The sequence below is a fragment of the Scylla paramamosain genome, chromosome 39 (genome assembly GCF_035594125.1).
Source record: "Scylla paramamosain isolate STU-SP2022 chromosome 39, ASM3559412v1, whole genome shotgun sequence".
NCBI lineage: Eukaryota > Metazoa > Arthropoda > Malacostraca > Decapoda > Portunidae > Scylla > Scylla paramamosain.
The window spans coordinates 2,652,501-2,676,720 of NC_087189.1; the positions used below are offsets into that span (position 1 = coordinate 2,652,501).

The 24,220-nt window shown below is 39.5% G+C and overlaps 2 protein-coding genes across 3 annotated transcripts in view; one reads left to right on the forward strand and one right to left on the reverse strand.

Moving 5' to 3' along the window:
- LOC135092039 (palmitoyltransferase ZDHHC16-like) overlaps nt 1-20,437 on the forward strand; it is a 53,944-nt gene extending 33,507 nt beyond the window's left edge. The window contains exons 1-10 of one of the 2 annotated variants that reach the window (XM_063990188.1): nt 12,467-12,631; nt 13,069-13,144; nt 13,523-13,670; nt 14,434-14,625; nt 14,853-14,970; nt 15,364-15,635; nt 16,205-16,322; nt 16,858-16,979; nt 18,022-18,092; nt 18,387-20,437. In XM_063990188.1, coding sequence (XP_063846258.1) covers nt 13,074-13,144; nt 13,523-13,670; nt 14,434-14,625; nt 14,853-14,970; nt 15,364-15,635; nt 16,205-16,322; nt 16,858-16,979; nt 18,022-18,092; nt 18,387-18,492 — 1,218 coding nt within the window. In that variant the 5' untranslated portion in view covers nt 12,467-12,631; nt 13,069-13,073 and the 3' untranslated portion in view covers nt 18,493-20,437. Of the gene's footprint in view, nt 1-12,466; nt 12,632-13,068; nt 13,145-13,522; nt 13,671-14,433; nt 14,626-14,852; nt 14,971-15,363; nt 15,636-16,204; nt 16,323-16,857; nt 16,980-18,021; nt 18,093-18,386 lie in introns of those variants that run through there. The other variant, XM_063990189.1, reaches the window with a different exon arrangement.
- Nucleotides 3,627-7,449, reverse strand: LOC135092038 (forkhead box protein B1-like). The gene has a single exon (XM_063990187.1). The coding sequence runs from the start codon at nt 7,447-7,449 to the stop codon at nt 5,731-5,733; it is 1,719 nt and encodes a 572-aa protein (XP_063846257.1). The 3' UTR covers nt 3,627-5,730.
- Nucleotides 20,438-24,220: the final 3,783 nt, after the last annotated feature.

The window sequence follows — 24,220 nt, forward strand, 5'->3', positions numbered from 1 at the left end:
TAACAATAACAGTTACTACTACTACTACTACTACTGCTACTACACCACCACCACCACCACCACCACCACTGAGCAACAGGCGATGATACAAATTAAGACAGAAAACAAAAAAAAAAAATCCACTTAATCTTTCCTCCACTATTAAGACAAACAAATAAAAAAATAAATAAATAAAAAATAAAATAAAGTAGTAAGAAAAAAAAGTTAAAAAAAATTAATATTGGTGTCTTGAATCTCGTGGTCTCTTTTATTAAGCAGGTAAACTTCTTCTGTTATTTACCTGTCCGTTCCTTTCCCTCTTATTTACCTGTGTAGTGCCTGCATATTTCATCCTCACCTTTCCAATAATCGTTCAAATTTCAAACATATTTACTCGTCAGAAGAAGGATTTATTTATTTATTTATTTGTTTGTTTGTTTGTTTATTTTATTTGTTTATTTCTTTAGGATTGCTTCATTTTGTCTCTTGGCTTTTTTTCTGTTTCCGTCTCTCTCTCTCTCTCTCTCTCTCTCTCTCTCTCTCTCTCTCTCTCTCTCTCTCTCTCTCTCTCTCTCTCTCTCTCTCTCTCTCTCTCTCTCTCTCTCTCTCTCTCTCTCTCTCTCTCTCTCTCTCTCTGTTGGAATGATTAATAGTTCTACTACTACTGCTACTACTACTGCTACTAGAACAACAACTACTACAACTACTACTACTACTACTACTACTACTACTACTACTACTACTACTACTACTACTACTACTACTACTACTATTACATTACTACTGCTACTACTCGATATAATAATGATAATAATAATGATGATAATAATAACAATAATAATAATAATAATAATAATAATAATAATAATAATAATAATAATAATAATGGATTGAAAAAATGCAGGTAATTACAACAGGAACACACCTTCACCTCCTCCTCCTCCTCCTCCTCCTCCTCCTCCTCCTCCTCCTCCTCCTCCTCCTGCCAATTTCACCTTTACCTATTAGAGGAGGGGCGAGGCTCTCCACCTGTCTCTGCTAATTACAGGTGAGAAGGCGGCGGTCCTCGGCAGCGGGATTAGGACAGGTAAGAAAGGGGGAGGGAAGAGGAGGCAGCTGATTGGGTCTCTGTTGCTGTTGCTGTTGTTGTTGTTGCTGTGGTAGTAGTAGTAGTAGTAGTAGTAGTAGTAGTAGTAGTAGTAGTAGTAGTAGTTGTTGTTGTTGTTGTTGTTGTGGTAGTAGTAGTAGTAGTAGTAGTAGTAGTGACATTAGTAGTAGTTGTGATAGGAATGACATTAGTAGTAGTTGTTGTTGTTGTTGTTGTTGTTGTTGCAGTCCCGAAAGAGCAATAACAGTACTGACAATAACAATTTTAATAGTAGGAGCAACAGTAGTGATAGTAATAGCAGCAGCAGCAGCAGTAACAGAAGTAGTAGCACCACCACCACCAGCACAAGTACACAAACATTTTCATTCTTAACTCTTATCGCTCATCACTTCGTCATGAGTTCCCCGTCACTTCGCCTCGTTCCTCAGAAATTTGATCCCCGCCACTTCCAACGAGTCGCCTGTCACGGAGCGCTAATCCATTAATCCTTCTACTGCTATTTGACACACCTTTCTTTAGTTAGCATCCGCAGTTAGACTTACTCCTTGCCCTCCCTTCAGTCACCTCCAAGCATCACACTAGTTAGTCGTTGCAAAATCTGTTCTTTTATCGTTTTTTTTTTTTTCTTGTGGTTGGTTATAAAGATTCCTCATTGTTTTTTTTTGTGGTTTAAATTGTTTTACTTGGCTGTGAAAGAGTGAAAATCCTTCCAGCTTTTTTTTTTTTTTTTTTTTTTTTTAAGAATATGATTTACAGTGTTTTGGTAATTTTTACATGGAGAAGAATGATTAGATGATAAATAAAGAGGATAAGTAGAAAAAAAACGATAGGAAAATTGAACGAAAAAAAAAACTTTAGAAAATGAATTAATGAAGATACTGATAGATGGTATGATAAAAGAAAGACAGGGATAATTTAAAAAAATATACAAATTATAATAAAAAAGAGACGAAATAAATGAGAAAATATGAGGAAATGAACGAAGGATATTAATAAAGAAAAAAAATTAAGAAAAAACAAGGAAATGATAATATCCGGAAAAAAAAGTAAAAATGACAAGAATAATTACGAAATAGAAAATCAGAAATAAGGATAACTGGAAGAAGGAAGTAATGAAAATACCAACCAATAAGAAAGAGCAGAATAAAGAAAACGGACAAAAGAAAATGAGATAATGTAATGAAAATAGACGACATGAAGAAAAAAGAAAAAAGAAAGAAAAGAAATTATGATAATCCAGTAAGAAAAATCGCAGAATCAAATGAAAATATGAATAAGAAAAATATGAATAGGAAAAAAAGAAAGAAAATAAAACCAGAGAGGGAGCAATTCAGCGAAGGAGAAAGAGAATTAAGAGATAAGGAAATAGCAAATAATGGATGATAAACGGTGGACATAACAAAAAAGTACAAAATACTAGTAGCACCAAAGAAAAAGAGACACGATAAGAAAACAAAACAAAAAACTAACACAGAAGCAGGAAACAAATGAATAAACTAATAAATAAAATGAGAAAATTAAGAAATAAGGAAACAGCAAATCAAGATAAAAAGATCAAATAATACCAAAGAAGAAGAACAAGAGGAAAAAGAAGATGACACGAAAAAAAAAGCAGGAAAAAAAAAGTATAAATAAGTAAAACGAGAAAGTGAAGAAACGAGGAAACAGCAAATAATGATAAAAAAAGGACAAAAAACACGAAAGAAGAGGAAAAAGAAGAAGAAGAAGAAGAAGAAGAAGAAGAAGAAGAAGAAGAAGACTCGATAAAAATAAACACCAGCAGGAAACAAGGCAATGAATCAATAAATAAAACGAGAAAATGAAGAAATAAGGAAACACTAAATAATGATAAAAAACCACGATAACGATGACAAATAATAAACATCTTCCTCTTCCTCCTCCTCCTCTTATTCTTCTTCTTTTTATCAAGCTTCACTCAGCGCAGGGAGAGGATGGAAGAGGGGAAAAAATGAGCAAGTGGAGGCGTCGAGAACCAGATCAAAACAAGATAAACAGATTCATGGCTTCCTGTAGAACACAAAGGAAGGTGAGACAAGAGGAGGAAGGGAAGAAGAAGAAGAGGAAGAAGATAGGAATTGAAAGCTAAGAATATTATTGTATATATATATTGGAAAGGAGGAGGAAGAAAAAGAAGAAATAAAAGAAAATGGGAATCTAAAGCTAGGAAAATTACAGTATGAGAGAGAGAGAGAGAGAGAGAGAGAGAGAGAGAGAGAGAGAGAGAGAGAGAGAGAGAGAGAGAGAGAAAATACTGTTTTGTAATGACATGAGGTGAATAAGAACAAGACAACAACAACAACAACAACAACAACAACAACAACAACAACACAAGGAACACAAAGGAAGAACAATCAGCAGCAGACTTGTTGGTCCTGATGATATCGCTTGTGATAACCTAAACTACTTAATCATAATAGTAAACAAAAATAAATAAATAAATAAATAAAACATACATAGAATACGCTAAAGAAAGGAATTATGGGTAAAATATTCGATATAAACACGTGGTTTTTAATGGAGAAAATTTATTCCCTTAACACTTACTCGTTTTCTTTTTTATAAATAAGCGTTTTCTATAACCTAACCTAACGGGAACTTAAAAAAAAAACTAATGAATAAGATAAAAATATGGTTATAGTATTTACGATTAGAAAAAAATAATGATAATAATAATAATGAAATAAACTCTTTGAACAATATAAGTTTTGTAATAAATATCAATGTAATCTTTGAACTTAAGTGTACTAAAGAGGTATGAGTGAGGAACCACGTCAAGTGTATGCAAAGAGAAAACGGGAAGAGACCAACAGAAAACGAAGCATATCAGTCAAAAAAATGTTTCATATCTGCTTCGTAAACAGTTATTATTATATTCATTGTTTATCAATCATCACAGTCTTGTTTTCTTTTCATTATAATTTATTTCCCTTTATATTGTTCAGTTATTCATTCTCTTTTTCTTCTGTTCACGCGTTTTATCGGTTTTTGTACATTTATTCATTGTTTTTCATTTATTGTTGCATTCACTTTGTTTTATTTGTTTATTTATTTATTTATTTTGTCTCTCTTATTACCGTTTAGAATTCTTGTTTATTTTGCACATAATTGAGTTGAAATCTTCCAGTTCTCCGCGTGTTTTCTTAAATACTACAACAGGCAAACGAAAATTACGTAAAGTCACAATTCATTACTTTTTTACTCTCTTCTTCAAAATTGTTGTAGATTTAATCCATGTATACTTTTTTCTTTTTTCACTCGTCTCGTTTAATCTTCGTTTTTATTTTATCATTTTTTTTTTATTCCTTGTTTTAATTCACTTTCTTTTTATCATTGATTCCTACGAGTTTCTTTTATTTTCTTTCAGATTTTTTATTTATTTATTTATTTATTTATTTTTATCTGTATATTTTTGCTATTTTTTTCAGTTTCTTTATTTTTTCATAGTCTTTCGCATCATTAGTTCGTTCACTCAAATTGTGTTTTTTCTTCTTTTTTTCATAATAGTTTCAGTCTTACGTATTTTCATTAAATTTTCAGTTCGTTTATTATTTTTTCAAGTTTTTTCTTTAATTTTCCTATTTTTTCCCTTCACTTTCCATGTCATCTTCCCATTTTCTCTCATTTCCCGTTTTCTTCCATGTGTTGCGTCCCGATTTCCTTCACGAGAATCATTTCTTTTTCTCATTTTCATAATTTCTCCTTCCTTGCCCTCGTCTTCTCCTCCCTCTTCCCTCCTTCCTTACTGGGGTTCTGCAGATCGCCCGTTGTCAAGTAGTAATAGTAGTAGTAGTAGTAGTAGTAGTAGTAGTAGTAGTAGTAGTAGTAGTAGCAGTAGTAGTAGTAGTAGTAGTAGTAGTACCAGTATTAGTAGTAAGAGTAGTAGTAGTAGTAGTAGTAGTAGTAGTAGTAGTAGTAGTAGCTATGGCGGTGATAATAAAGTAGTAGTAATAGTGGCGATGGTGGTGATAGTATAAGTAGTAGTAGTAGTAGTAGTAGTAGTAGTGGTGGTGGTAGTAGTAGTAGTAGTAGTAGTAGTAGTAGTAGTAGTAGTAGTAGTAGTAGTAGAAGTAGTAGTAGTAGTAGCGTTGCAGCTATGGTGGTGATAGTGGTGATAGCATAGTAGTAGTAGTAGCAGCAGCAGCAGTAGTAGTAGTAGTAGTAGTAGTAGTAGTAGTAGTAGTAGTAGTAGTAGTAATAGTAGTAGTAGTAGTAGCAGCAGCAGCAGCAGCAGTAGTATATAGCAATAGTAGTCAAATTTAGATGCAAGAAAAATATGATAATTTTCTCAGTATTAAATAGAATGATCACATTATCAACTTTTACTAAAGAGACAAAAATGTGCGGGAGAGAAGCAAGCAAGAGACACAGAAAAATGTAGAATAAAAATGGAAGAGTGAAAGAAGACAAACCCATGATGTAAAATGTGGCCATCAACATAGAACCAAAAATACATGAACCAATATTTTTTTTTTTTGTAATGGACTTAGTTATGATTATTCAGAGTTGTCACACAAGAACCATTCCTGTAAAATTTCAGTCTGATGGTGTTAATGAGAGGCCGCGGCGCAGCGCTGTGCGTCCCATCAGCAGCACAACAAGACCATTGCTTATTCATGGCAATCTTAAGAACCTTTAAGTCCTGACCAATTGTCTGTGGTTACTATGAAATGTTGATGAGGCGCCTTTGCATCCTTGAGGCCCGTGGAGGATGTGAGCGAGGGGGCGTGGCACTGGTGGGGGCAAGAACACCGGGCAGGACCTGACGGAGGTGGAGGAGGTGAGGCGTGGTGACCCCGCGGCCCCGGACTAGACCTTAGACGCGGGCGTGGTGCTGGGGGGCGGGGGGCGGCGATGGGTGTTACCGAGGGGCAAGGGGGACGCGTGTCACCGTCAGATGGAGCGGACGGGGGCGACGTGCGGAGGAAAAGATCACTGGAGGGAAGGGCGGCCACCTCCTGCCCTCGCTTGTCCTGCGCCCCCTCCGCCCCACCCCCCATGTCCCCCTCACCCGCCTCGTCCGCCACCTGGATGTCGTCCTCATCGTCCGTGTTGTGGTCGTCGTCCGGCGTGGCGGGGGACGCCAGTAGCCGCGACACAGAGTAGTCAGAGGACAGCGGCGCCTGGCCACGACCAGGCGCCGCAGGGTGCGTGGGGCGCGAGGCCAGCGGTGCCAGGGCGGACAGCGAGGCCATGGCCACGGGGCCTGCGTGCCCGCCAGGCCGCACCATGTGCGACAAATTCCCTCCCGGCGCGAGGGACGCCGCCATAGCCGCCGCCGCGTACAGTTGGTGGAAGGAGGGCGTGAAGGGCGGCAGGTGTGGGTAGGGCGCGGCGTGGGCAGCTGACAGCAGGGCGGGTGGCAGGTGGGACAGCCGCGGGTGCAGGCCATCGGCGTGTGGGTGGAAATAGTGGAGGTGCCGCGGCGGCAGGGCGTGAGGCAGGATACCGAGCGGGAGATGGGCGGCGGGCAGGGGCGGCGGGGGCGGCGGCAGCTTGGCATCGGAGGTGGCGAGGTGCTCCACGGTGAAGGGTTGGCGGGGCGCGGGCGGCGGCGGCGCGGCGGCGGGCAGCAGCGTCTCGCCCGAGCAGCGCGACGCCTCCAGCCGACGCAGCGGATTGCTGATCTGCGCCAGGCCTGCCTCCAGCGCCGCCTTCTCGGGCTTAGGGATCTTGAAGCGTTTTCTGCGGCGCAGGAAGCTGCCGTTCTCGAACATGTTCATGGCGGATGGGTGCAGCGTCCAGTAGGCGCCCTTGCCCGGCCTGTCGGGGCGGCGCGGGATCTTGATGAAGCAGTCGTTGAAGGAGAGGTTGTGACGCAGGGAGTTCTGCCAGCGCTGCGTGTTCTTGCGGTAGTAAGGGAAGTTGTCCATGATGAACTTGTAGATCTCTGCCAGCGTGCACATCTTCTCGGCGCTGTTCCAGATGGCCATGGCGGTCAGCGAGATGTACGAGTACGGCGGCTTCTGCTCGCCGTAACTCTCCCGGCTGGGCCGCGGCATGCTGGCGCCCTGGGCATGCGGGCACGCGGCGGCTCCGCGGACACCACCAGACGCACAGGTAAGCGGGGCTGCGCTCCTCACCTGCCACCACCAGCACCACCACTGCCGCCGCGCGCCGCCCTGCCTGATTATAAGGCAGCCCCGCCCCGCCCCGCCCCGCCCCGCTCCGCCCCGCACACTCCATTGGCCGCTGGCGGGCAGGGGCGGGGCGCCTGGCGAGGAGGGCCGGCCCGAGGACCCTCTACAAATGTCCGCCCTCGGGAGTGAGCCCTTTGTGCGGCCTGCCGGCGCGCGCACGCACACACTCGTACACACGCCTGCACCGCACACAGTCGCACACATTATGCACACACACACACACACACACACACACACACACACACACACAGAGGCAAGCATCTCTGATTCCACAGGACAATTTCAGTGAAGATGGTGATGATTGACGGCACTAATAGCGTCAACAACAATAATAATAACAATAATAATAATAATAATAATAGTAATAATAATAATGATAATAATAATAATTCCCTTTGTGGCGTCAGTAAGTCACGAGTCAGTAAGTCCCTCTTGTTGGCAATCAGTCACCTCTCTCCCTCTCCCTCTCCCTCTCCCTCTCCCTCTCCCAGCCGTCTCATCATCAAGGGCGTGGAATAATTTACATTTTAATGACTGTTCTTATTGTGTCTTATTTTTTAGCCATTAACTTGTATCTCTTTGTGTAACTCTCTCTCTCTCTCTCTCTCTCTCTCTCTCTCTCTCTCTCTCTCTCTCTCTCTCTCTCTCTCTCTCTCTCTCTCTCTCTCTCTCTCTCTCTCTCTCTCTCTCTCTCTCGCTTTTGTATATCGAGGAAGTTAGTGCGTGGGTAAGCCAGAGAGAGAGAGAGAGAGAGAGAGAGAGAGAGAGAGAGTAACGGAATCTTGCTCACAAACAGGAACAAAAGACAGTCTAATTTCAAGCTTTTTTTATTATTATTATTTTCACACCTGAGCAAATATTTTCCTTCGACAGGTAAAAATTATCAGATATTTTTTTATTGTCTTTTTTTTACCTGTCCTTAATTATTCGACATAAAACTCTCTCTCTCTCTCTCTCTCTCTCTCTCTCTCTCTCTCTCTCTCTCTCTCTCTCTCTCTCTGGTAAAAAATAGGTAAATAAAATCTAAGAAACAGAAATCCCATAGACTCCCTCTTCTTTTCTAATTCTCATAGAAAACGTAGTGTGGGAGAAATCGGAATATGTAACGAAGAAAACGGGAGAAGAAGAATGTAAAAACAGAAAATGGATTCACGTTCTCGCTTCCTTCTTTTATGATCTTGCTAACATTTCCTCCTCCTCCTCCTCCTCCTCCTCCTCCTCCTCCTCTTCCTCTTCCTCTTCCTCCAGCAACCCACGCCCACCACACTTCCTGTCTTTAATTACGCCCAAACAAATACATTTCACACCCACAAGTCAACGCCCATTGCAGCTTTGTGAAAAATTTGTAGCTACCTCGTTTTCTTTCCCTTATAGAAAATGGGATGCGTGGGTGTGACTTTTTAAGATTCTTATTTTTTGGGCTTTTCTTTTTTTCTTTTTCATTCTTTCTTCCTTTCTTTCTTATATATTTATCTATCTATCTGTGTATACTGTCTGTCTGTCTGTCTGTTTGTCTGTCTGTCTGTCTGTCTGTCTGTCTATCTGTTTATCTCTCTTTTATTTTATTTATTTTCGTTCTCATTTTTCTTTTTTTCTTTTCTTTCTTGTTTTTTGTTCTTTTCTTGCTTTTTTAAGTCTCCTTTTTTTATTTTAGTATTTACTCTTTGTTTTCATTTTTTTCAGAGAGAGAGAGAGAGAGAGAGAGAGAGAGAGAGAGAGAGAGGGGGGAATTTTATCTTTGCACTAAAATGTTGTCATATATTTTTCTTTTATAGTTTAGGGACAAAAAATCTCTCTCTCTCTCTCTCTCTCTCTCTCTCTCTCTCTCTCTCTCTCTCTCTCTCTCTCTCTCTCTCTCTCTCTCTCTCTCTCTCTCTCTCTCTCTCTCTCTATTGTTACAGACACATATACATCACTTTCGGTTACTAGTATTGAAACAACATTGGTCACACCCCCCTCCCTTTCTTTCCCCCCCCCTCTCTCTCTCTCTCTCTCTCTCTCTCTCTCTCTCTCTCTCTCTCTCTCTCTCTCTCTCTCTCTCTCTCTCTCTCTTGCAGTTAGTTTAGTGCGAGGAGTTACAGGAAGCTGACTGACTGACTGACTGACTGACTGACTGACTGATTGGCTGACTGACTGACTGACTGACTGGCTGACTGACTGACTGGCTGGTTGACTAACTGACTGACTGACTGACTGACTGACTGGCTGACTGACTGGCTGACTAACTGACTGACTTACTGACTGGCTGACTGACTGACTGACTGACTGACTGGGTGAATGAGTGAGTAGGTACATGAGTAACTGACTGACCGATTGACTGACTGACTGAATGAATAAGAAAATAAGTGTTTTGAATGGCTTAGAGGCTGACTGACTGACTGGCTGACTGACCGACTGACTGACTGAATAACTTAATAGACTGATGGACTGTATAACTATTCAACATACTGACTGACTGACTGACTGACTGACCTTGACTGACCTTGACTGACCTTGATTGACTAACTAAAGAAAACTGAAAAACATGAATTGTGGCAGATTGAATAACTTACATAAATAAACTGACTGACTGACTAACTGACTGGCTGACTGACTGACTGACTGGCTGACTGACTGACTGACTGAAGGAAGGGTCAAGTTTGGGAAAAACGATTACACGGTTGGAATCCAGATTATCCATGCTCCTCTCCCTCTCCCTCTCTCTCTCCCTCTCCCTCTCCCTCTCTCTCTCTCCCCCTCCCTCTCATCCTTCACTCCTTCCATGCCCTTCTTTCCGCTCCTCCCTCCTTCCCTCCTTTCTTTTCTCCCTTTTATCTCGTTTCACTCTCACCCGTCGCCTCTCTCTCTCTCTCTCTCTCTCTCTCTCTCTCTCTCTCTCTCTCTCTCTCTCTCTCTCTCTCTCTCTCTCTCTCTCTCTCTCTCTCTCTCTCTCTCTCTCTCTCTCTCTCTCTCTCTCTCTCTCTCTCTCTCTCTCTCTCTCGGAACCACGAACACGGATGTCGAGAGAGAGAGAGAGAGAGAGAGAGAGAGAGAGAGAGAGAGAGAGAGAGAAAGTTCAATTTCCCACCATACATTTTCATACTTAACCCCTCCCCCCCCTTTTTTCCCATAGCTTCATAACCCCCCTCTTCCTCCTCCTCCTCCTCCTCCTCCTCCTCCTCCTCCTCCTCCTCCTCCTCCTCCTCCACTGATCCCTTTAGCCCTCCCATATCTCCTGCTCCCCTCCCCTCACTTCCCCTCGCTCTCCCCACCCCTCCTCACAACTGCCTTTCTCTCCCCCTCTTCGCCCCCCTTTCCCCCTCTCCGCCCCCCTCTCCCCCTCTAATAAAAGGATAGGAAAATTTTGAGTGAAGGAGGAGGAAGAGGGTGTGATGATGATGATGATGATGATGGAAAACAATAATAATAATAATAGTAATAATAATAATAATAATAATGATAATAATGATAATGATAAAAGTAATAATAATAATAAGATACTAAGAAGAACAAGAAAGAGGAGGAGGAGGAGGAGGAGGAGGAGGAGGAAGAGAGAAAAAGACGGGATATGCAAGAGGAGGAGAGAGAAAAACAATGAGAAATGAAGAGAGAGAGAGAGAGAGAGAGAGAGAGAGAGAGAGAGAGAGAGAGAGAGAGAGAGAGGATGTAACATTTTTTCACTGGTGTTTACATGTGTGTGTGTGTGTGTGTGTGTGTCTGTTCTTCTTTACCCTTTCCTCCTCCTCCTCCTCCTCCTCCTCCTCCTCCTCCTCCTCCTCCAAGGGCACAATTTACCTCCATTGTTCCTCTGATTGCAAAGGATATCTGGGCTTCCTTCTTCCCCGGGGCAGAGAGAGAGAGAGAGAGAGAGAGAGAGAGAGAGAGAGAGAGAGAGAGAGAGAGAGAGAGAGAGAGAGAAGCATTGTCCTGCTGTCAAAGGAAGGGGGCGAGGGAAGGGGAAGAAGAAGAAGGAAGAGGAGGAGGAGGAAGAGGAGGAGGAGGAGGACTTCTGACTTCTGCCGACTTGATCACAGAGCTAAGTCCTCCTCCTCCTCCTCTTCCTCCTCCTCCTCCTCCTCCTCCTCCTCCTCCTCCTCCTCCTCCTCCTCCTCCTCCTCCACACACCCGTAGGCTATGTGAATAAATGTGTGTGTGTGTGTGTGTGTGTGTGTGTGTGTGTGTGTGTGTGTGTGTGTGATAACTGTTTGAATATAATAATGAAAATAATAAACAAACAAATATATTCTTGTATACGTTTATTTTATTGTTTTTTTTCTTATTTCTTTGTATTTTCCTTATTTGTGATTTTTTTTTGCTTATTTTATTTTTTTCTTTCTTTTTTCTTTCTTTCCTTTCATTCGTCCTTTCTTTCTTTCTTTCTGTCCTCCTTTCTTTCATTTATTTTCTTTCTTTTTCTTTTTTTCTTTTTCCTTTCTTCTTTCCATCCACCATTCCTTCGTTTCTCTCTCTCTCTCTCTCTCTCTCTCTCTCTCTCTCTCTCTCTCTCTCTCTCTCTCTCTCTCTCTCTCTCTCTCTCTTTCTCTTATTTTCTTTCTTCCTGTCTTGCTTCCTTTCTTTCTTTGTTTCTTTTTTTTCCCTTCCTGTTTTCTTTCCTTCATTTTTCTTTTTTTCTTTTCTTTCTTTCCTTCTTTTCTTTCTTCCTTGTTTTTTTCTTCCTTCCTTCCTTCCATCCATCCATCCTTCCTTCCTTCCTTCCTTCCTTCCTTCCTTCCTTCCTTCCTTCCTTCCTTCCTTCCTTTATTTATTTATTTATTTATTTATTTATTTCCCTCCTTCCTTCCTTCCTTCATTCTTTCTTTCATTTCTCCCCGTGTCCATTCTTTGTTGTCTTTCTTTGTTTATTTTTTTCTCTTGTTCCTTCTTTCTCCTTCCTTTATTTTGTTATAATTGTATGTTTTTGTTCCTCTTTCTTCTATCATGTCTTTTATTCATGTTCTCTCTCTCTCTCTCTCTCTCTCTCTCTCTCTCTCTCTCTCTCTCTCTCTCTCTCTCTCTCTCTCTCTCTCTCTCTCTCTCTCTCATACACCACCCATGATAAAACAAATGTATTAACCAAACATTACAGAACAATACATATTTAAAACAGAAAAAATATAGTGATAATTTTTTCATGGTATATAGAATTAAAAATGAGATAATTTAACTGAATGAAGATGCTGATTTGATTGGAGGTAAGTCGACAGCACGGCAGCATCCGGATTCTGGCGAACGTAAACAAAGATCAGCTGGGCGTTGTTTATCTGGGAGGCGGAGAGGAGGCGTGCTTGTTTTAGTGATTCTCGATGATAATTACGCTTTAGATAGCAAGATTAGGTGGAAAATAGCGGGAAAAGTGGTGCTGTTGTTGAGTAGTAGAAGGGCGGAAGGAAAGGGCGGCAAACTGAAGGTAAATTATGGAAAGTTATTGAGTTATTGTGAGATGCTGACGAAAATTCAATCTTTGTTTTGCATCGTCTCTGTTTGTTTGTTTGTTTACTTTTTTACGTAAGAGTCACTGGCTAAGGGAAACAGAAAAGAAGGAAAAAAATCCCAAATGAGGGTTTGATTGGAGTGTAGATATCATCACGCTGACAGAAATTGATCATGCTTTGTTGATAATACGCGAGTCATGTTTTATCGTTACAATGCCGTGATTTCTTACTGCGAAGCACACTGAGGCCTGTAATTAGTATGTTGTGGCCATTAAATACCTACCCATCTATCTACCGTCTTCTGCATGTGTGTGAGGTGTGATTTAGTCATTTTACCCACACGTCAATTCACTCACAAGACTTTTAGGCCTAATATATAGTTTACTCACGTGATCTCTGTCTCCCCACGCAGGCGAGATGATGTACCTTTGGAAGCGGAGGATGGTGCAGTTCTGCCATCGCCTCCTGAGCTTGCCGAGCAGAACGTGGTAAAGGGCAAAGATTCCAGTGTTGTGCGATTCGTAACCTAATTTAAGCTTTCCTTTTTTTTTTTTTTCAGATTTTGGGAAGTTCATGTTTCCCTTTTAATTTCTACTTTTCAAGAGTGGGTTGTAGAGTTTGTTTATCATTATTGTTGTTTATTCATGTTCTTTCACTTATATTTTTTTTCAGAAACAAGAATCTAAAGAAATATTTGTGCTTTTTTTTGTACTTGGCCAGCTTATGTACACTTTTTAAGGAAACAATTAATAACAGACCTTTTCCCACATTTTTCCTCACATCACCAGTCTTTTCCACACCCATATACAATAAAAAACTAAGTAACACACCCAAGAGCACCTGCATGACACCTCAGTCTCCGGCAGGAAGTGGCTGTGGTGGAAATACGACCTCTTCATCCTGACCATGAAAGTGATCTTCTACAACGAGTTCCTGAGCACCAGCTACGTGTTCGAGGTGCTCATGACGCCCATGGTGTGGGTCGTGGATCATTTCTCCAAAGCCCTGGGACCTGTGAGTGTTTTGGCCTCACCACACAACACTTGCTACTTGTTCTCTCCTTCATGATGTCTCTCTGTTGCAGGAATTAGTCAGTATTGTATCTTTACTCCATATTTTTATTATTTCTTGAAGAACCTGTAACCTGAATGTTTGGGCACCACCACACAACACTTGCTGCTTGTTCTCTCCTTCATGATGTCTCTCTATTGCAGGAATTAGTCTGTATTGTATTTTTACTTCATATTTTTTTGTCATTTCTTTCTTTCTTCTTGTCTTCCTTTCTTCTTTCTTTGTTTATATTCTTTCTCTTTACCTTCCTGCTTTCTTTCCTTTGTTTTTCCTCTTTTTTCCTGCAACCTGTGAGTGTTTTGGCCTCGTTACACAAAGCTTGACACTCATTCTTAGTTAGTACTGTATCGTTTTTTCTGTCATCCATGTTTCTGTCACTTCTTCAAGGACCTGTGAGTGTTTTGGCTGCACTGCACAAGATTTGGTGCTTATTGCTACTCCTTCTTACCTCCATGACATCTCGCTAATCCAGGAGTCAATTCTGTACCTTCACTCAACCATCCTTTTTTCTTTTTTTTTTCTATACACTTAACCATCTATTTTTTTCTTTGTCTATAAAGTAAGTAAATTATCTGTATATGTGTGTGTGTGTGTGTCACTAAAATTTGTAATCTGTAGTATATGATATATGAACTAATTATTGTCTTGTTTGTGTAGTCAGTAAGCTATGTATCTATGTATCTATGTCTCTCTGTGTGTGGTGCAGATCCTGGTGTTCCTGGTGGTGACGCTGACCAGCTCGGTGGTGGCGGTGGTGTACATCATTGGGCTGCCGCATTACTGGAACAAGTCACCGGTGCTCACCTGCTTCCTCATCGTGCTGGGCCACTGGCTGCTCATCAACGTGGTGTTTCACTTCACCATGGCAGCAATCACCGACCCAGGCACTCCCCCCAAGGTACAGCCACCCACTGCCTCCCTAATCTATATTTACCTTTCACTCCTCACTTCTGTTTGGTTACGGATAAATAAGAAGGATAATTAAACCAGCTACACTAATTTCAAATACACTGACAACAAAAGAAGAAAGAAAACATTAAATGAAGTACACTAAATAGACCAGATACATTCATACCTCTCTCTCTGTCACTGCCTCACCTCACCTCACCTTCTCTCACCTCACAGGGCACCCTAATCAGCGAGGCGGTGAGTGTCTGCAAGAAGTGCATCGCCCCTAAGCCACCCCGCACCCACCACTGCTCCGTGTGTAACCGCTGCGTGCTCAAGATGGACCACCACTGCCGTATCCTTTGGTTCTGCGACGCCACACCATCACCACCACCATCACCACCACTACTATCACCACTGTTTCATTTTGTTTAGCGTTCTTTCAAAATTGGATCGTTTATGGTCTGTTTGGTTGTAAGGCATCTCTCCCCTCAAAAACTCCCATTTCCATCACATTACATTATCACAGCACCCATATACCTACCCGTGACACTACCCCATACCTCCCATCACCCATAACATCACTCCTACACCCCAACATCCATCATAACACCACCCCACACCCATCACTCATAACAATAACAATAACATACCCATCACCCACCCATACCTTATCTACACCACCCCATACCATCACCCGACCCACCCCTGCCACTAATACCCAAGGGACCTTAACATCATAACCCAGCTTGGCTTAACAACTGCGTGGGTCATTTCAATCACCGTTATTTCTTCTCGTACATGGCTTATATGACCCTCGGCGCCATCTTCATCATGTCCCTGGGCTTCGAGATCGCCTACAGGGAGATCTGGCTGGGGGGTGATGGAGGGGTGGGGCTAGGGGAGGCCATTCACTATGTTCTGGAGGAGGGGGGGATACCTGGGGATAATCCAGATGAGGAGGTGGAACCCTTAGAAGGATATCCGGTTTCTATTAATGGGACTCACCTGATGCCCATGGTGATGTGAGTGTGTGTGTGTGTGTGTGTGTGTGTGTGTGTGTGTGTGTGTGTGTGTGTGTAATCATTTATTTATTTTATTTATTATTTTCTTTTTCTTTTTTTCTTTTTTTTTTTTTTTTGTGTGTGTGAAATAAATTAAAAGTGAAGAGTAAGTTAGCTCTACTATCTCTGTAACTATTATTTATTTATCTGTTATTTCATCTATTTATTTATTTTTTACTCATTCATTTTATTTTATTTATTTATTTATTTATTTATTTATTTATTTATTTATTTGTGTCTGTGTGTGTGTGTGTGTGTGTGTGAGAGAGAGAGAGAGAGAGAGAGAGAGAGAGAGAGAGAAAAACAGACAAAAAAATAAGAGTATCCTATCCTTTCTTTGCATCTTTATTTATCATTTAATCTATTTACTTATCTATTTATCTATTTATTTATTCATGTGTTTAATGTGACCCAGTGTGACCCATAGGAAGCAATACAACCTACTTATTCATTATTCCATCCATTTATTTAACCATTTATTTGTATGTGGTGTGATCCAGTATGACCCCTTGTGACCCATTGCAGTACGACGGCACAGTGGGCACCCCCATCCGCCTGGAGAGACCCGAGGAGGAGCAGGAGAAGCAGAGGAGGAATTACTGGTACCGTTTTGCCATTATGTACAGTGGTATGCTCACTACAGGTATGGTAACACTGCTGGCCTCCTCTCCCATTACTGTCTTTCTTCTATTGGCTTGCTTTGTCTATTCCTTTCTCTCTCCTGTTTCTCCTTCTGTCCTCCTTTTCTCCCATCACTGTTATCTTCTTTCTGTCTTTTCTCTCTGTTTTATTGTTCTTTTTCCTGTTTGTTTGTCTCTCTTCTTATTTCCTTCCCTTCCACCACTGTTATCCTCCTCCTGCCTTGCTTTCCTTGTTTTGTTTCTTTCCCTGTCTCTCCTGTCCTTCTCTCACGTCACTTCTTTCTTTTTTTCTCCTCCTCGTGTTCCTTTCTCTCTTCCTTCTTTTGTCTTGTCTTTCCTTTTTGTTGTTCCTTCTCTTTCTCCTTCTGTCTCTCCTTCTGTCCTTCTCTCACCACTTTTATCATCTTTCTGTCTTTCCTTTCTTAGTTTATTGTCCCTTCTGTTTCTCTTTGTCTCTCCTCTCCTTGATTCATTGCATTCATTACATTCAACCCCCTCTCTCTGTCTCTTTCTCACTACCTCTCTGTCTCTCCCCAGGTGTTTTCTTCTCTCTAGGGGGGTTGGGGACCTGGCACGGAAGACTGATAAGCCGGGGGGAGACGAGCATCGAGGCACACATCAACAGAAAGGAGACAGAGAGGCTGGCTAAGATCGACCAGGTGAGACGAGAGATGAGGCTGTTATTGTTGGATCAGCTGGGGAGAGATGTGTTAGGAGTGAGTTAATTTATTTAGAAGGAAAAAAAAGGGAGAAAGAAAGAGATATTGAGAGAATTAGGGTGTAAAGATCAAGGTTAGTGAAGAAGAGATGATGTGTGAGGGGTGAGTTGTGTTCATCTTAATATTTGGAGGGAGAAAGAAAGAAAAAGATTATCAAGAGGAAGCCAGGGTGTAAAGATGACTAAGGTAAAAAGAAGCCAGGGTGTAAAGATGACTAAGGTTAACGATTAATAGAAGAGAGAAAGTGAGCAAGAGAGAGATTACATGTGAGGGGTGAGTTGAGTTTTGTTATTTAGAAAGAAGAAAGAAAGAAAAATCAAGAGAGAACCAGGGTGTAGAGAAAACTGTTAACATAGATAAAGATAAAAATGCATAAAAGGAAGAAGAAAAATAGAAAGAATATACATGAAAAGGGACCATATTCTGAAACACCCCCTGTGACACACCTCCACTACATTCAGAAGCCTCTAGTTGAAGGTACACAGGTATTAAAGAGTATATTTACAATTTCAGTGACAGGTAAACAAGATTTCTACATTATTAACAACAGAAACAGCCTTGAGAACCCAGTTAATCATCTCTGTGACCTTAGAGAACAGTTGTGGTAGGAGACCAAATAGAACACTAGATAAAAAAAACACATAAGAAAACAAACTTGAAGAATATGTAGAGAAATGTTCTGTAAAAAAAGATGAAAGAAAGAAAAAAAGCAAGAATAAGTTACCATATATTTAAACACCTCTGTGCCACATCACTACATTCAGAAGTCTCTAGTTGAAGGTACACAGGTATTAAAGAGTGTATTTATGATTCTAGTGACAGGTAAAGAAAATTTCTACATTATTAACAACAGAAACAGCCTTGAGAACCCAGCTAATCATCTCTGTGGTCTTGAAGAACAGTCGTAGTGAGAGAGCAAAGCGTTTCAGAATAGGTACCTAAGTTTGTATCAATGGATGCTTACCCCTTCCATCTCCGTCAGGTGTACAAGAATCCTTATGACTTTGGCGTGTACGAGAACTGGAGAATCTTCCTTGGCATCTCCCATGGAAGGTGAGTGTTGAGCCTGGAAGTTTGTGTAATTTGAAGCCATTCTCTGTTGCTCTTATTTCATTCATTATTCAGTATTAAAGGGAGGTTTCTCAAGAACGTGGCTTGGTAATATTAATTCACGTATTTTTTGAAGTTGTAGGGAAGTTTCTGAAGACCTTAACCGGTTCCTGTTACTGTTAATCATTTGTTTATTTTATGTAGTGTATATTTGCTGCGTTCTTGGCCAATCTGCTGCTACTGTTTTGTTGAAGGGGCTTAGATGGTCGCTCTCTCTCTCTCTCTCTCTCTCTACAGAAGTGTATGGCGAGTGCTGCTGCCCTCCCCCCACCCCCCCGACGGGTCCGGCCTCACCTGGCCCAACGCAATTATCACCGCAGCCAACCACAGCAAAATAGCATGACATATACCTTAAGTCCCGCCACGCCCCTTCACCTCTCACCCTTCACCCTTCACCTCCCCGTCCCGCCCTGCCCCGCCCCACCATGGCCTGTTGTTTTGTTGTGTTGTTGACGTCATTGGTTGGTGAGTCAGGAATTGGTGGTCAGTTTGGTGTGTATGTGTGTGTGTGTGTGTGTGTGTGTGTTGGTGATGAGTAAATGGAGTGTTTTTTTTTTTTTTGGGGGGGGGGGGTTGTGGTTCTCGACTTGTGGTTCTTGATTTATGTCTCTTCATTTCTTGCCCTTTATCTTCTATCTGTTCCTCGTTTTCTTTCTCCACTTACACCCATCCCTTGTTATCCACGATGCACTTGTGGGGAAGGAAAATCTGTGGGGAATCAGTGACCTCCCTTAAGAACACCCCTGAGCCCCCAAAACCTTATTCAGATCAAGAAAAACTGCATATGCATGGTTACAAACATTTCATTCATTAACTAAAGAATTAAAGACAAAAAAGGCAAGGAGTACAGGTTGGCAGCTTCTCATCACCGCCCCTCACTCAAATTTGTGACCAACAGCAACCCATGTAAAAGTGAAGCTGTGGGAATCGAAATTGTGGTAACGAGGGATGACTTTTTTAACATATTTTTTTACGTGTCAGACTGGCCAAGGGCAAAAAATATATATATAATCAAAAAAAGTAAAAAAACAAACAAACAAACAAACACACACGAAAAAAATTGCCGTCTTATCTTGCCAATTTTTAAACAATCGGGGAACATCAAAAATTTTTATCCAGTTCATTTCATCTTTGCATCATCCTTAGATATATTTGTCTTTTATTCATTTATTTATTCATTACAGGTTGTGCAATAAGATTTGTTAACAATGATGCAAAAGCACACAAGACTGAAGGAGAGACAGACAAGTGAAAAGGAAGGACAGATAAATAAATGGAAATGAACAGAAGGAAAGACAGACAGACAAATGAAAAGGAAGGAATGAAAGAGATAAATGAAAAAGAAAGGAAAAAACAGACACAAATGAAAAACAAAGACAAACACCAAAAATAATAAAAGAAAAATAAATAAAAAAAAAGACACAAATGAGAGGAAAGGGAAAACAAACAAAACAATTAATATCTCTAGGTAGACAGTTTAGGAGTCACCTGTTCTCATTAATCAAGGTACCTGAGGCCACCTGCACCTGTCCACCTGTACACCTGCTAAGTTATTATTATTATTTATTTTATTTTATTTATTTATTTATTTATTTATTTATTATTTATTTATTTTTTTTGTCCACGTGGCTCGTTTGGTCGTTACTAAGGTGACTTGTTTGCTAGGTTGTGAGTTTGTTTATTTGTTTATTTGTTTATTTTTTGTTTTGTTTTTTCTTTTTTTAGTTTCGATTTATTTATTTTATTTCATTTATATTTTTTTTCTTTCTTTTGTTAGTGTGTGTGTTTGTTTATTTTTGTTTTGATTTTGGTATTGTTAGATTTGTTTTGTCCATTTATTTATTTATTTTTTTTTATTTAATTTTATTTTGTTCGTTTTGATATTGATCTTATTCTATTCAGTTTTTTTTTTTTTTCTTTCATTGTTTGTTTGTTTGTATTGTCCGTATTTTCCTGTCAATTTGAGGATACTAGAACACAATAACACTGCCACTAACTAATACTTTCTCACATTCTCTCTCACTCGCTCACTCACTCACACACTGGCCTGCATATTCCAGTCATGTTCTGAAGCGTGTGGCAAACTGACATTCTATCTCTACCACACCTATCAATTACCAGGTGTCTTACAATTAAATCCTGAGAGAAATTTAAGTCAGTTCGCCTCATATTTCAAAAGAAGATAGGGATAGATAAAATAGATAGATGGATAGATAGATATTTACTGATCACGAAGATGTAACACTACAATACAAACCTTATATGATAGTCTGTGTCCAAAAAAATAATCTTTAACATAGAAAACGATGCAACAGTCCTTCCTACTGTGAAAAATAGAAAACTATCCAACATTCCTTCCTATTGTGAAAAATAAGACTGAAAAAAAAAGGACGCTCGGATATAAACACAAGTCTCAAGTTATGGGCGAAGACAGAGTAAAGACAAACATAATGACATTACTAAAGCAACAGGAAGACAAAATAATGATAATGGACCCCTTTTTCCTACCCTACTCTCTCTCTCTCTCTCTCTCTCTCTCTCTCTCTCTCTCTCTCCTTCTCTCTCTCTCTCTCTCTCTCTCTCTCTCTCTCTCAGCCATGCAGGAGAGAATGCAGAACCTGTAGAGGTAATGACAACACAGAGAGAGAGAGAGAGAGAGAGAGAGAGAGTATGCAGCAGGTTAAAGAAGCAAAATAAGTTAAATGTAATTCTCTCTCTCTCTCTCTCTCTCTCTCTCTCTCTCTCTCTCTCTCTCTCTCTCTCTCTCTCCTCTCTCTCTCTCTCTCTCTCTCTCTGGTTTCTTTTCTTGCTCTTCAATTGAGTGAGTGAGTGAGTGAGAGAGAGTGAGCGAGCATCAAGTGAACGGCAGTGTTGCAGTGTTGCCAAGTTCCCAGATGGCTGAATTACAGCTGCAACACATTTGGTAACACAGAATATGATTGCCTTAATGTTTTATTCACGTGTTATTCATCTTCAGTACACATTCAGGGCACAGCTCAATGAAATAACTAGTCTCAGATATTCACTAAGTGTAAGTAGGTGTGTTCATCAGTGGGTTGTTATATTATACAGTGTTGTAGATTGTGACGAGTTTTGTTATTCACTTGTTTAACTTTCATGTCAATAATATGTATCTTTTTTATTTAATTTACTTTTTTTTTGTGGGATTTTTTTTATACATATAACTCAAATAACTTTTATTTTCCAGTAACTAGTAAATATTCCATAATTCTCTATCTTTTTATGAATAACTTCTTTTTTTTTAAACTCGCTTAGTAAGTAACTCTTCTCAAAACGTACATTCATTTAAGTAATTCTTTTATGTAACTCACACAAATTACCACTTTTTCTCCTAACTCACCCAAGTAATTTTTCTCATAACTCATTTTAATAACTTCTTTTTCATAACCCACTGAAATAACTCTTCATAACTCACAAACTTCTATTGTACTCACTCTCTCTGCTCACTGAAGTACCAGCTTTTTTTTTCATCATGGCTCTCTTGTTTGTAACTAACTTTTTTTTATATGACTTCCATCATTTAAATCTTCCTTGAACATTTTCCTCCTCAAAACACAATCTATTTATTTATTTATTTATTTTTATTTAACCCTTTCTACACTTCTCACTTTCTTCTCTTCATGTCTACCGTTGCTTCTTTCTGCCCTTATTTTATTATTGTTTTTAATCTTTTCCCTTTCTCCGTCTTGTGCTTCTCTTCCTTTCTTCATCTTTTCTTCGTTCTCTTTCTCCTATCTGCTCATTCAAATACGTGTCTTTTCTTTTCTTTCCCACGGCTGAATTTTTAATGTTTGACATGACGTGACTTTAGGTGTCCAAGTGATTTGTACTTATGTGTAAGTAATTAAGTATATATATCATGTCCAATACTTAACGTTGGTACAAGGAAACAATACTGTAGCTTTTGCAAGACCTCTGTGTGTGTGTGTGTGTGTGTGTGTGTGTGTGTGTGTGTGTGTGTGTGTGTGTGTGTGTTGTTATTGGAAAACCACATTTCATTTTTTTGTATTTCATTCTAATACTCTTTTGATTTCTTATGTTATTATTATTATTATTATTATTATTATTATTATTATTATTATTATTATTATTATTATTATTATTATTATTATTTTCTATTTTTACTCTTTGTGTCTTCTTATATTTAGCTTCATAATTTAGTTCGTCTTTTGTTCCTCTTATGTTTCTTCTTTCCTTCATTTTTTTTTTCTTTCTTTCTATTTATACCAAGCTTCTAACAGTCTTTTCTTCGTGTTTTCTCTTCCCATTTCTAATAATTACCTTATCTTCTTTATTGTAACTTTCATCTCCCTTTCTTCTCATTCTCTTCCTTTTTTGTTGTAAACCTCCCATTTTCTCTAATTTTCGTTTCTTTCATCTACTACTTAATTTCCTTATCCTTTTTATGTCATAGTATTTGTCTCCTTCTCTTTCTCATTACTTTTATTCGTTTCTCCTTCTCATGTCATCTCTTGACCATCTCTTTGTCTTCATTCTTATTCTCATCATCACCATTTTCTTTATTCATTATCTTTATTACTACTTCTCCATGTCTATCTCAAACACATCTCTTTCTTCTTTTCCTCATTTTTTTTCTTATCCTCTCATTCTCTCTCTCTCCTCTTCCTCATCCATTATCTTTTCTCCTTTCCTTTAACTCCCTAAGATGTCATTTTAAAATTAATGTATAACTTTCCTCATTTGTATCTCTATCCTTCCTTCTATTTATCTATAATAGCTCGTAACACCCCCAATTCATCTCTTGTATCATATTTATTTATTTACTTATTTTTTTTCATATCAGTTTATCTCCAAAATGTCATATTTCTATAAAGTTTTATTTATTTATTTATTTATTTTTTTTTACCAGCAGTTTTTATCCTGTACTTATTATTAGACTATGTACGATAATTTTTTACATCATCCTTATTCATTCAAGTACCGGGGATAGTTTTTTTAATGTATACTTAAAAAATATTAAACGATTCTCTGACAGTTATTCACGATTCTCTATATTACTGATGATTCTCACATATTCTTTACAGCTATACAAATATTTCCATGTCTTTCAAAGCCAAATTATTTAGTTATTTATCTTCCTCTCTCTGTATTTGTTTTATCTTGTCTTTATTTTGTTTAATCTATGTTTAACCTCTCGCTATGTTGAGTACGGTTTGGGTAGAAGAGACATCAGTGAGTATGCGTGTGAAAATAATAACAACGTCCTTCTGTAAATCGTTCTGTGTTTTATAATAATTGTCCCTCTCATCCAAACATGCCGAGGAAGAGAGAGAAAGGTGGTTTATGACTTTTACTCTACATAAACATAAGTGGATTACGTAATTAACATTCCTGTCCTTTTGCAGTGAGTGTTTATTGATAAGGGAGATTTTGTATTATGGTAAAAAAAAAGATCAAGATAACAATAAGCTCAAGTCTTTCTTTTCTTTCCTTCCTGAAGTCTGGGCACGGAAAAAAGAAAGGAAATGAAGACGAAGATATGAACTGCTAAGGGAAAACATAATGGCTATTTTATCATTCCTATTTCCCTACTGGCACCATCATTATCACCATCATCACTATCTGCATCATAGCTCCAGCACGTCTTTTTACCATTATGAAATTTCACCACCTCAGCATCACTTTCGCCAGCCCTACACCATTCATCACTGCCGCCATCGTCAGTCATTTCATCACCACATTCCTAATAGTGAATAAATAAATGAATGAAGGAAGGGAGTAAAATTTTCATTCCCTTACTATGTCGATATTTTGCGCTTTTTCTCTTTCATCTTATTATACAACTATAGTAATACAGGAATGACTATAAAATATCATCCTATATTCTAAGTTCATAAAATTAAATTAAGTAACGAAAATAAGACGTGATATTTTGCACTCCCCCCCCCCACCCCCGTCTCTCTCTCTCTCTCTCTCTCTCTCTCATATTGATATTTCTCAGCATGTAACTTAATATTCCAGAGAAACTAATATTCGTATACATTTTTACGAGTGGTTTTGTTACTTTATTAATCCCTTCATAGGGTAGA